Raw genomic sequence first — 13,032 nt, 5'->3', positions numbered from 1 at the left:
TTTAAACTTGTTTTGTGTGTTCATATTTACATCCACTAAAACTTGAAGAATGAATAAGATAGCACTACTTCATTCTAGAACAGGAGTCTTTAAATGTGCTCAATGACTCCCTTAGGAGGACTCGCGTGTCTTGACGATCTCCTGATTGATTGTTCTTGAATCTGAGTTGTTGCCTCAGATGACGTCTTCTCGGATCTGCATTCAGATTGTTTAACAGTATCCGTCTTTCTATCTACTGTGGCTGGTCCCATTTGAAGATCTCGACGATTTCTTCACAGAACAGCACCTCCATCTGTCTGAATGGTTTATGATCTCGGTTGGACGTCACTAAGGACAGTTCCCTTCTGAGTCCATGTTTGTTTTGTCATTTAGCCTGACTTGGTCATCAGTGTGGAGTTCCGGTAGGTTCTTTGTTCCTCTGTCAAATTAGTACTTTTGCTTTTCTTTCTGTTGTTCTTTAAACTTCCTCACTTTCTCCCCCTCTTTTGTTTTTAGGAGGTTCTCCTGAATGGGTAGGTTTGATCTTAGCCCACATCCCATAAGAAGTTCTGCTGGTGACAGACCACACTCGAGCAGCGTTGTGCGGTATACTACCATGCTCTGTGAGACGTCCGTTCCACTGTCTTTTGCCTTGTTCATCAGCCTTTTCACTGTCTGTACTGATTTTTCCACTAGACCACTGGACCGTGGGAAATGAGGACTTGACGCGTTGTGTACAAAGTCCCCCTCTTTGGTAAACTGTCGGTTCTTTAAATTGCAAAACTGGGGTCCATTGTCTGTGAAGACCTCGCTTGCTACACCATGTCTGGAGAATATGGCTTTCATACCTGTTATTACAGATTCTGCAGTGGTGGTGTTCAGTTTACACACCTCTGTATGCAGGGGGTAATCGTCTGTGACTACAAGATAGTCCTTCCCTTGACATTTGAATAGGTCAGCGCCTACCTTCTGGGAAGGTCTGTGTGGTGCTGGTTGTGGCTTTAGTGGTTCTGCAGGATGGCTTGCTTGAGATTTCCGGCACATTCTACAGTTTGACACTTCATTTGTTGTACCATTGGTGATTCTTGGCCAGTACATCACCTCTCGTGCTCTTTTCTTAGACTTTTCGATTCCGAGATGTCCTCCATGGATCCTTTTTAGCATCTCTTTTCTCTTTGGGATAAGGATTTTACTTCCTTTGTAGATGATGTCTTCAACCACTGATGGTTCCGCCCTGCAGTTCCAGTTCTCTGAAACGTCAGGTGAGCAGTCCTGCTTCATGTTGGGCCGTCCATCCAAGGTGTTTCTTCTCAGTTGTCTCAGTGTTTCACCTTTGTTTGTCTCTGACTTGATGACATTCATTTTGGATCTGATATGGGCCGTGCACGTGATCATGTCCACGAAGGCGTTCACGTCTTCATCCATTCTCGTGTCAGCAGCTCTAGACAACGCGTCTGCTGTGTACATTAGCTTACCCGGAGTGTACACTACATTCAGTGTATAGCGTTGCAGCCTAAACATCATTCTTTGGATTCTCAGTGGACATTCATTTCATGGCTTTTGGAACAATGCAGTCAAGGGCTTATGGTCAGTCTCTACCCTGATTGCTTGTCCTGACACAAACTGAGGAAATCTTTCACAGGCGAATGTGATGCCGAGCAGCTCCTTTTCCATTTGAGCGAATAGCGTCTCCACGTCTGTCATTGAGCGCGATGTATATGCAGTGGGTTCCCAGTCGTCATATTTTTGCAGAAGAACTGCACTGACCACACGATGTGATGCATCTGATGATATCTTGATGGTCTCGCTGGGTCGTAAAACCTCAGAACTGGTTCCTCTGTGAGCGGTTTCTTTAGTTTGTTCCATAACTTTTCATGTTCATGATTCCACTCCCATTCAATGTTCTTTTCTGTTTGTCTTCTCAATGGAGCCATCTTTTCTGAGAGGTTGGATATGAATTTACCCCTATAGTTGACCATTCCATTAAACCTTCGTATGTCCTTTTTGCATTGTGGCCTTGGCATGTTCCCAATGGCGGACACCTTTCTGGAATCTGGTCTGATGCCCTCACTGGAAATAATATCTCCGACAAATGTTAGTTCTGTCACCCTGAGCTGGCATTTCTCTCTATTCAGCTTCAAGTTTGCTTTCCTTGTTCCTTCCAGCACTTTCCTTAGTCTCTCATCATGCTCCATTCTCGTGGTTCCCCAGACTATGGTGTCGTCCATTGAGGTGTCTGCTCCGTCCAGGTGCTCATAGACCATATGGATAGTTTTGTGATCCACTTCAGGAGCTGAGACAATTCCGAATGGTCACCTTAGGAATCTGTATCTGCCCAATGGACTATAGAACGTGCACATTCTTGAACTTGCTTCATCCAATTTTAACTGCCAAAATCCTAATGATGCATCTAAACTTGCTGAAAAACTTTGCATTTGCAAACTGAGACATGGTTTCTTCACACATTGGAAGCTTAAAATGTTCTCTCTTTATTGGTCTGTTTAGATCTCTTGGATCCAGGCAAATTCTAAGCTTTCCACTCTTTTTGTCCTCAACGACGAGTGAACTCACCCACTCTGTTGTCTCATCAATCTTCTGAATCACGTTCAGGTTTTCCATCCTGTCCAACTCGACCTTTAGTTGCTTTTGAAGAGCAAATGGAACTTTTCTGCATGGATGTATTATCGGTGGCACACGTTTATCCACTCTGGTCGTGTGTTCTCCTGGAAGGCAGCCTAGACTCTGAAATACTCTTTCCACCGCGAGGACTCTTTTTACCAGGTTCAGTTTCTCACAGGCTGTTAAACCTCGTATGGCCTGTTCATCCTTTGGTACCATGATGAATGCTGGCATGTGCTCTTTGTCCTTGTGTTTCACATTGACCCTGCATTCTCCTTGCACTGGTACATCGGTACCTGAATATCCTGTCACCTTCACTTTTGTTCCATACTTTTGGTCTGGGTCTAATCTTCTTAAAATCAGTCTCTGGAATTATATTAATTTGTATCCAGTATCCAATTTAACTGAAATGTAAATGTCATTTTCTTTTAATCTCAACATCCAGTCTCTGTTTTCTTTCTTGTTTCAGTCACAACATCTACATAGAATTCTTCTATCTCCCTTTCATCTACTGCACGAACCTTGCTTTGTTGCACTTGGTTCCTACTGCAACGGGCATAATGGTTGCTTTTGTTCTACATATAGCATGTTTTACCATATGCTGGACACTTTCTTGGTAGGTGTTGTGCGCTGCATCGACGACATGGCTTTCGATTGACCCTTTCATTTTTGTTCACTGGCCACGCCTCTCTTTCCACTTTGGCGCACTCTTTGTTAAACGGTTTATGTCCATTCTTGCTCACTGCATCCACATTGCAGCTGGTTTCATTGAACAGCTCTTTTGCCTGTGTTTTTACAGTTTCTGCAGCCCTACAGAATGCTATGACTTTTTCCAGGTCTAGATTTTGCTCTTTTAGCAGTCTTTCCCTTAGACAATTATCTTAAATACCACACACAAGTCTGTCTTTTATCAGCGAGTTGGTCAGTCCATAAAATTCACACATTTTGCTTCTGTTTCTGAATTCAGTCACATACTAATCAATACCTTCTTCCATTTTTTGTGCACACGTGAAAAATCTGTGCCTCTCAAACATCATGTTATGTTTAGGTATGCAGTTTGACTCAAACTGTTCCATTATTTCTTCCAGTTTCATTTAGTCTCCTTCAGCTGCAAATGTGAAGTTATTATACACGTCCATGGCTTCATCACCCTCGACATGTAAGAAAACTGATGCTTTCACTTTATCACTTTTCTTGCCAGCTCCGACTGCCACGAAATACAATCAAAACTGTTGTTTAAATCTGTTCCAATTTTCAGCCACATTACCTGTCAGCTGAAGTTTCGCTGGTGGATTTAATCCTTCCATTTTTCACTGTGTTCGCTTCTCTTCACTGATCAGTTGCTGACTTTAGATTTTACTTTTTAATGTATTTTCTTCATCCCACTTCTGGCACCAGGTTTCATCTTGTATTCGTACGTGTGAGTTCTTAGACAACACATGGATGAAGGAAAAGGTCCTTAGTTTAAAGTTGATATGAACAGCACCATGAAGCCACGAGGCTGCAAGTCTCCGTTACAGCTCTGCACACTGTGTGTCTCCTGCTCTGTGTCAGCATCTGGTGGCAGCCATGTCTAATCAAACTGTAGGGTATTGATAGTTGCTTTGCAACCACATCATTATCCTTACAAAAACTTGCTTCTTTCATCTCCCCTGCACTTACTTCCAATGCCCCCTCATGTTAGCCATTTCAGCCCCAGGGAAAAAGCCTCTGGCCATCCACATGATTAATGCCTCTCATCATCTTGTACACCTCTATCAGTTCACCCCTCATCCTCTGTTCCCCACAAAGAAATAAGACCAAGTTCACTCACCTCTCCTCATCAGGCGTGCTCTCCGATCCAGCCAACATCGGAGATTCACCAGGACAAGTGGTGTACACAAACATACTGGAGAAACTCAGCAGGTCACATAGCACCCATAGGAAGTTTGTGCTGGGCCTTTCGTCAAAAAAGCAGAGCGTGGTGGGGGTGTGGAATGAGCTGCCAGTTGTAGTGGTGAATGCGTGCTCAATTTTATCATTTAGGAAGAATGTGGAAAGGTACATGGGTGGGATGAATATGGAGGGCTATGGGCAGTGGGACTCAGCAAAAAAAAAGATTCAGTACAGACTAGAAGGGCTGAAGGGGCCTGTTTCTGTATTGTGATGTTCTGGAATTCTAGGTTAATTAAATCCACGAGTGACGTAGATATCGTGAATGTTCACAGTCTTTTCCACAAGGAGCTCCCTCACCCTGACCCTCAGACAATGAGTTTCTCCTTCTGCACCGACCCTCGGACAATGAGGTGCTCCTTCACCCTGACCCTCAGAGAGTGAGTTGCTTTTTCACCCCGACCCTTGGAGAGTGCAGAGCTTCCTCACCCCGACCCTCAGTCGGTGAGGTGCTCTCTCACCCCGCCCCTCGGACAGTGAGTTGCTACTCCAACCCTCACGATCCAGCTGTACAAGGGATTGATGAGACCACAATATGTGCAGTCTGGTCACCCAGCTGTAGAAAGGACATCAAGAAGTTGGAAGGGGTGCAGAGGAGATTTACCAGTTTGTTGCCTGTGGTTGAGTGATAGGGGGAAGTTGGAGAGACTGGGTCTCTATTCCCTGGAGTGTAGGGGACTGAGGTTTGGCTTTGTAGAAGTTTATAAAACCACGAGATGCGCGGATAAAATGAATGTTCCCAATCCTTTTCCCTAGCATAGATGATTCTAGAAACTGAGGGCATTGGTTTAAGGTGAGAGGGGAGAGATTTAAGGGGGATTTGAGGGTTGACTTTTTCATTCACAGGGTCCATATCTGGAATGAGCTGCCAGAGGAGGCTGTGGAAGTGGGGACAATTACAAAGTTCAAAGGACATTTGGACAGATGTATGGACGGGAGGGGTTCAGAAGGATATGGTTCAAATGCAGGCAAATGGGACAACATGGACAGTTGGGCCAAAGGGCCTGTTGAACACAATTTGACTCTATCCCAAAGTCCAAAACTGCTGAGCCTTGTATTGACTTAAAGGCTGTGACCTCCTAGGGATCCAAAGATTCACGCCTTCTTGTGAGAAGGGATTTCTCCACTGTCTGAAACGATTGATCCATTGACCCATGAGTGGATTTAGGACATTCGACCCATTGAATATATCCTGCTTTCTATTGAAATAGGCTAGTCAGAGTCTGCCCACAGTTGATCCATTTTCCCCACTCAGTCCCACTACCAGGCCTTATCCCCATAACCTTTAATGTCCTGGCTAATCAAGAACCTATCAATCTCTGCCATTAATGACCCGGCCTCCACAATCACCCGTGGCAACAAATTCCACAGGTTCACTACCCTCAGGTTGAAGAAATTCCTGTTCTCAATGGACTTCCTTTTATTCTGAGGTTGTGTCCTCTGGTCCCAGACTTCCCCACTGTAGGAAACATCCTCTCCACATCCACTCTATCCAGGCCTTTCAGAATCCAATAGGCATCAATGAGATCCCCCTCCCCCATTCTTCTAAACTCCAGCAGATACAGTTCCAGAGCTGGGGAACACTCCTTGTATGAAAACCCTTTCATTTCCAGGATCGTTCTTGTGAACCTCCTCGGGACCCTCTCCAATGCCAACACACCCATCCTTGGACATGGATCCCAATACTGTTTACTATACCCTGTTGACCCTGGTTCAGTGTCCCACCACCTGAATAAACATCCTCTGCCTGTCCCTCTCAGGACCCAGTGTCTCAGTCAGGTTCTGACTTGCCCTATCCTGGGTATGGCTCAGTAGCAGAGTGAGTGGAGGTGCTACCTCAGAGACCTGAGACCTGGTTTCATTCCCCGCTGCCGGTCCTACCTGTGTGGAGTTTGCATGTTCTCCTTTTGACTAGGGAGGGGAGAAGGGGGGAAGGGTTCCTGTTTCCTCCCATACCCCAAAGCCCTCAAGTATATTGGTTGGGGGGGGGGGAAGAATACAGTGGACTGAGTGCAGCATCAGTGAGAATGGGTGGGTTGGGGTCAGGAGGGGGATGGACCAAAGGGCCAGTTCCATGCACAAACGTAATGCTTTGCCTCTTTCTGGCCATCTCCCAGCTCACCGTCTATCTTGGCAAGAGGGACTTTGTCGACCATGTGGATTTTGTGGAGCCAGTTGGTGAGTCTATGGGGGAGAATTTCTGTGGGTGAGAATGTCTGTGGGGGGAGTGTCCAGGGGAACAGTGTCTATGGGGGAGAGTATCCGTGGGGGAGAGTGTGCGTTGTTTGAAATAGCCCTGCCTGCTCGACGTGTGACCAGTCTCCCAACTCCCCCACTTCTTGATGCTCCCTCCTCACCACCCTTTTTATCAAATAATATATTTATTTTAACACCAGCATTTCAATACATAAACTACTTTCATTAATAGAAAAAAAATTCACTTTACATTTTCAAATTATTCTTCATGAAGCACTCGACCTCCTGCGGGGCCCACTGTTCCCGGAATTCGGCCACCATCCTCTTGAATACTGCATCCTCCCACTCCAACACTAACTCCTAAAGAGGGGCAGTCAGTCAGCTCGCCCCGAACCCTCAACCGCCTGCTGCCTCTACCCGTGACCAGCCAGCTTGGCCTAGCCCAGTGACAGCCCCACAAGGAGATCTTCCGAACGCCTGACCCCCTCCCCACAACGCACAGTAAATCAGGACTGAAGTGCTGCCGGAAGTTGAGGAGCGAAGAGGGGCTGGAACCCCTCGCCTTCCACAATGGTGGTACACCATCTCCTCCCGGCTGTGGAAGTGGTGGCCAAGGCCAGCGAACCGACTCAGGGGCCATTACATGGCACTGCTATGCTCCTCGATATGAAGGAGGAGGACTTCTGTATGGAGACCTCCACTGGGGACCCCCTCAGTAATGCCTCTCCCACAGTGTCACCCTCCCTCACTACCCGTGGTGATGACTCTTCTCCCTTCTCCCTCAGACGGAGTCGTACTGGTGGATCCGGAATATCTCAAAGAACGGAAGGGTAAAAATCTCACTGGGGGGGAGATTTCCTGGGAAGCGAATCTCTCGGATCAGTTGGAGGGATCTCCGGATGGCAAATAGACTGGACACCAGAAAGTGTTCATCTTGGTTCTTCAGTGTCGGTGGGGCGAGCGGGTGATGGGGGAGTCGGTGACAAGGGAGTGGGTGATGGGGGAAAATGTCCATGCGGGAGAGTGTCTGTGGGGAGGGGTGTCCATGGGGCGAGTGGGTGATAGGGGAGTGTCTATGGGGAGAGTGTCCGTGGGGGAGAGTGGATGAGGGGGGAGAGTGTCCGTGGAGGTACAGTATCCGTGGGGGAGAGAGTCTGCGGGGTAGAATGTCTGTGGGGAGAGTACATGATGGGGGAGTGGTGAGAGTGGGTGATGTGGGAGACTGTCCAAGGCTGGGGTTCAGTGGGTGGGGTGAGCAGCTGATGGCTTGGGGGCAGAAGGGGAGAAGTGCAGACAACTGGTGAGTTCCCCTCACTCACTACCGCCAGATCATTCAGTCTCCCTCCACCTTCCAGTGTTCGTGACCTTGACCTGCGCTTTCCGATATGGTCGCGAGGATCTGGATGTTCTGGGATTAACCTTCCGGAAGGATCTCTTTGTCGCTAATGTCCAAGCCTTCCCCCCTGTGGTTGAGGAGAAGAAGCCCCTCACTCGACTCCAGGAGCGACTGATAAAGAAACTGGGTGAACATTGTTACCCCTTCATCTTCGAGGTGAGACCTTCCAGACCCATCAGAGACTGGCATCTACTGTCCATCCCAATCTGCCCTCGAGAAGGTTTGGGCAGAGATGCCCCCTTGAATCAAGGTTCCTTTATCGTCGTGGACAGTGGGACAGAGGATTAGAGGGGTCTTAATCGAGGTGTATAAGATTATGAGAGGCTTACGGTGGACAGCCAGAGCCTTCTTCCCGGGATGACAATATCAAATACCAAGAGACCAGAAACTGTAAAACATAAGAGCAGACATAGACTGTTCGGTCCATCGAGTCTGCTCCGCCATTCCATCATGAGCTGATCCATTCTCCCACTCACCCTTCTCCCCATAAACCTTTGATACCCTGGCTACTCAGGTACCAGTCAAATACACCCAACGACCTGGCCTCCGCAGACCCACCATAGGTTCCCCACCTTCTGGCTAAAGAAATTCCTCTGTTTTAATTCGTGAGGTTGCTCATGCCAGAGGACACCCATTCAAGGTGAGGGGAGGAAACTTTTGGGGAGACGTCAGGGGTAAGAGAGGGGTGGGCACCTGGAATGCATGGCTGGGGGTGGTGGTGGAGGCTGGTACAGTAGGGGCATTTAAAAGACTCTTTGACAGGCCCACTGATGTAAAACAAAATAGAGGGTGTGAGGTGGGGAAGTGTTTTAGATTACTTTAGAGTAGTTTTTTATTGGTCAGCACAACATTGTGGGCTGAAGGGCCTGTACTATAACGTTAATTAAAAAATATTAGATAACAGGCCCCATTGGCCCACAAACCCGAGCCACCCAAATACCCCCTAATTAACCTACAACCCCCTAGTATGTTTTGAAGGGTGGGAAGAAACTCACGCAGACACGGGGAGAACGTGCAAACTCTTTACAGACAGCGCGGGATTCGAACCCCCGGTCCTGATTGCTGGCACTGTAACAGCATTGTGCCAACTGTACCAGTTCATCAATCTCACAGCCTGTGGGAAGAAACTATTCTCAGTCTGGCCATCCTGATTTTGATGCTCCTGTACCTCCTTCCTGATGGTAGTGGGGCAAAGATCCTGTGGGCTGGACAGAAATTCTTTGAGCCTTTTTCTCCAATGATAGCAGAGTGAAGAGGGCATGGCTTGGGTGGTGGGGTCTTTGAGGACAGAGGCTGCTTTTTTAAGACACCACCTCATGTAGATGTCTTCAATGGAGTGAAGTCTGGTAACTGTGATGTTGCAGGCCGAGTTAACAACCCTCTGGAGTTTATTCTTGTCCTGAGAGTTGGCAGTGATGCAACCAGCTAGAATACGCTCCACGGTACACCTGCAGAAGTTTATGAGGGTCCTTGGTGATATTCCATATCTACTCAGACACTTCACAAAGTATAGCCGCTGGCGAGCCTGCTTCGTGATTGCATCGACGTGGAGGCTCCAGGACAGATCCTCGGAGATGTTTACACCCGGTAAAAACCACCACTTCCAGGCTCCCTTCTGGATCAGACCCTACCTTGACATGGAAATCCATTGCTGTTTCTTTGCCAACACCAGGACTACCTGTGGACTGGGTCTCCTTTTCCTCTGTTCATCAGGAGTGTTGTGGCCTGTGACATATCACGGGCACCAGACTTCACTCCAGCGAGGACATCTACATGAGGCGGAGTCTTAAAAAAGCAACCTCTATCCTCAAGGACCCTCCCACCACCCAGGCCGTTGCCCTCCTGTCCATCTTCCCCTCTGCGACCATTGGGGAAGATGGACAGGAGCCTGAAGACGGGCACTCAGCTGCGCAAGGGTAGCTTCTGCCCCTCTGCCATCAGATTCCTGAATAATCAATAAACCAAAGACCCGGCTTTACTTTCCAGCACTATTTTTGTTGATTGTTGTAAGGTGGTTTATATAAACGTTTGCCCTGTGATGCTGCCACAAAACAACAAATTTCGTGACTTGTTCATGACAATAAATTCTGATTCTGGTGATGTTCCCCTGCACCCACTGCCCTCCTCCTAAGTGGGAGAGGGGCCAGCTTTGAGAGGTGCTGGGGAAGAAGTATTTGAGCATAGCTTCAGGAATAGGACAGGCAGACTTTCTTCATGAAACGTTGACATTAATATCTGGAGAAATAGGTTGAGGCTTTATAAGGCACTGGTGAGGCCTCACTTGGAGAACCAGGCCTAGTTTTAGGCTCCTTGTGTAAGAAAGGATGTGCTGGCATTGGAGTGGGTGCAGACGAAATTCAGAAGTCTGATGCCTGGAATGAAGGGTTTGGCATACGAGGAAAGTTTGACAGCTCTTGGCCTGGACTCCTTGGAGAATGAGTGGGGAACCTCACAGAAGCATTTTGAATGTTGAAAGGCTTGGACAGAGTCGATGAGGCAAAGTTGTTTCCCATGGTCGGGGAGCCTAGGTCAAGAGGGCACAACTTCAGGATTGAAGGACGTCCATTTAAAACAGAGATGCGGAGAAATTTCTTTATCCAAAGAGCGGTGAACCTATGGAATTTGTTTCCACAGGTGGCAGGTTGTTGGGCGTATTTAAGACAGAGATTGATCTGTATCTGGGTATCGCAGGTTATGGGAAGAAGGCAGGGGAGTGGGGCTGAGTGGGAGAATGGCTTAGCTCATGATGGATGAGCTTGATGCTATGGCGAACTCCTCGTGAAGGATAGACGCTGGTGGGTCATCTTCGTGATTGCGTCAACATGGAGGCCCCAGGAGAGATTTTCAGAGCTGTTGACATCCAGGAATTTGAAGGTCTTGATCCTCTCTACTGCTAATCCCTCGATGAGGACTGGTTGATGTCCTCCTGGTTTCCCCCTCCTGAAGTCCCCAATCCATTCCTAACGTTGAGCGCAGGGTTGTTGGTTGTGACATTGCTCAACCAGCTGATCTGCCTCCTTCCTGAGCCCATCCTCATGGCCGTTTGTGATTCTGAGGAATATAAATATGAGGAAAACGACCAGGAAGGGGACGGGAAGCTGGAGGAAGGAAGGTTCAGGTGACGGACAGGCCATGAGAGTGGGAGAGGGGAACGAGAAGGATCAGGGAAAGCAAGGTGGGAGTTCCCCAGAAACTGGAGATGTCAGTGTTGGCACTGTCTGGTTGGAATGCAAGGTGTCTTGACCTGATAAATTTGACTGGCTGTTTCTCTCCATGGAAGCTGACCATCTTGCTGCCCCTCCAGCATCTCGTTGCTGGCTGAATGTTCAGCATCTGTAGTTCTTGCACCTCTATTGTTCCCTCACTCACGGAAGGAAGGTGAGGTTAGGGGATCGATTCCTTTGTCCTGCCAATGTTGGACTCAGGATTGCTTCCCAAGCTACTGCCTGAGAGGGGCAGGTGCTGAGCTGGGCACAGATGAGCTGGTGGTGTACCAGTAGTCGGGCCCACCCACCACCTCCTTCCCACTCCTTCCCCCCAGGGGCGCAGGGACCGTGAGTGTTGAACATGAATATTCTGCAGACGGTGTGATTGTAATTCACACGAACCTTCTGGAGAAACTCAACAGTTCACTCAGCCAATCTACATCGTCAACGTCTCAGGCCTGAGCCCTTCATCACGTTTGAACAAGAGGCAGGCAGGTGCCTGAGTCAAACGTAGAGGGGACGTAGGGTTAGGAGGGAGGAGCACAGGACCGCGGGCAATAGGTCCAAGGTGGATATGGGTGAGAGGGTAGAAGAGAAGTGATAGGGGGAGAGAGTAGTTCTGGATAGAGAGGGAAGGAGAGATTCAGAGAGGAATAGAGGCTTGAGGAAGTGAGACGGGAGGAGGTAGAGGGTGGGGTAAGTCAGGTGAGGGGTGGAGGGTTGGGGAGGACAGAGGGTTGAGGTGGCAGGCAGGCGAGGTCAGAGGGAGGCAGTGGAGGGTTGGGGAGGTGGAGGGTAGGGGATGCCAGAGGGGGGAAGGTGGCAGGTAGGGAGTTGGTGAGACGAGAGTCGGAAGGCGAGGAAGGCAGAAAGGGGGAGCTGGGTGGGGGGGGGGAATGAAGGGATTTGAAAGTTAGGGGGGTGAGAAGAAAGAGAGTTCAGTTAGGAGAAGAGATGGGAGGTCTGAGGGCTGGGAGGAAAGGGGGTGCTCAAAGGGAATGTGAGGGAGTGGGATTCTAATACTGTGGATCCCTTTTCTTTCCAGATCCCTCCCAACCTGCCCTGTTCAGTCACCTTGCAACCAGGGCCCGAGGACACAGGGAAGGTACAGATCTGTTCTCTCTATCTCTCTCTCTCTCTCTCTCTCTCTCTCTCTCTCTCTCTCTCTCTCTCTCTCCTCCTCCATTCCCACATTACTTGATACTCTGCACCTTCCCTCCTTTCATATGCTTGGCTCGTTTTCAGATCCAACCAACAGAAGGATGTAATTGATTGCCCGCCCTCTCCAATCCCACACCGCAACTCACTCCACCCAATGAGAAACATCTTCCTCCACCTCTTGGAACCATACAGCACAGAAACGAGCCCTCCTAGTCTGTACCGAACTATTATTCTGCCGAGTCCCACCAACCTGCATCCGGACCATCCCCCTCCCATCCACGCACCTGTCCAAATGTTTCATAAATGTTAAAATTGAGCCCGCATCCACCAATTCAGCAGGCAACTCATTCCACACTCCCATCTCTCTCTGAAAGAAGAAATTCCCTCTAATATTACCTTTAAACTTTTCCCCTTAACCCACAAAACCAGAAGCAGAAATAGGCCATTCAGCCCATCAAGTCTGCGATGCAATTCAATCATGAGCTGATCCATTTTCCCCACTCAGCTCCAGTACCCGGCCTTCTCCCCATTACCTTTGATGCC

At 48.5% G+C, this 13,032-nt stretch overlaps 1 protein-coding gene across 4 annotated transcripts in view; it reads left to right on the top strand.

Moving 5' to 3' along the window:
- The window catches only part of arrb1 (arrestin, beta 1), a 79,813-nt gene that overhangs the window by 43,794 nt on the left and 22,987 nt on the right, over nt 1–13,032 (top strand). For all 4 annotated transcript variants that reach the window (XM_069892175.1, XM_069892174.1, XM_069892173.1 and 1 more), the window contains exons 3-6: nt 6,648–6,708; nt 7,512–7,556; nt 8,082–8,278; nt 12,374–12,433. In XM_069892175.1, the coding sequence (XP_069748276.1) occupies nt 6,648–6,708; nt 7,512–7,556; nt 8,082–8,278; nt 12,374–12,433 (363 nt within the window). The remainder of the gene's footprint in view (nt 1–6,647; nt 6,709–7,511; nt 7,557–8,081; nt 8,279–12,373; nt 12,434–13,032) is intronic.

The sequence above is a fragment of the Narcine bancroftii genome, chromosome 7, assembly GCF_036971445.1.
Source record: "Narcine bancroftii isolate sNarBan1 chromosome 7, sNarBan1.hap1, whole genome shotgun sequence".
Lineage (NCBI taxonomy): Eukaryota > Metazoa > Chordata > Chondrichthyes > Torpediniformes > Narcinidae > Narcine > Narcine bancroftii.
The sequence above is the reverse complement of the archived record's forward strand: the minus strand, read 5'-3'. Positions and strand labels throughout refer to the sequence as shown.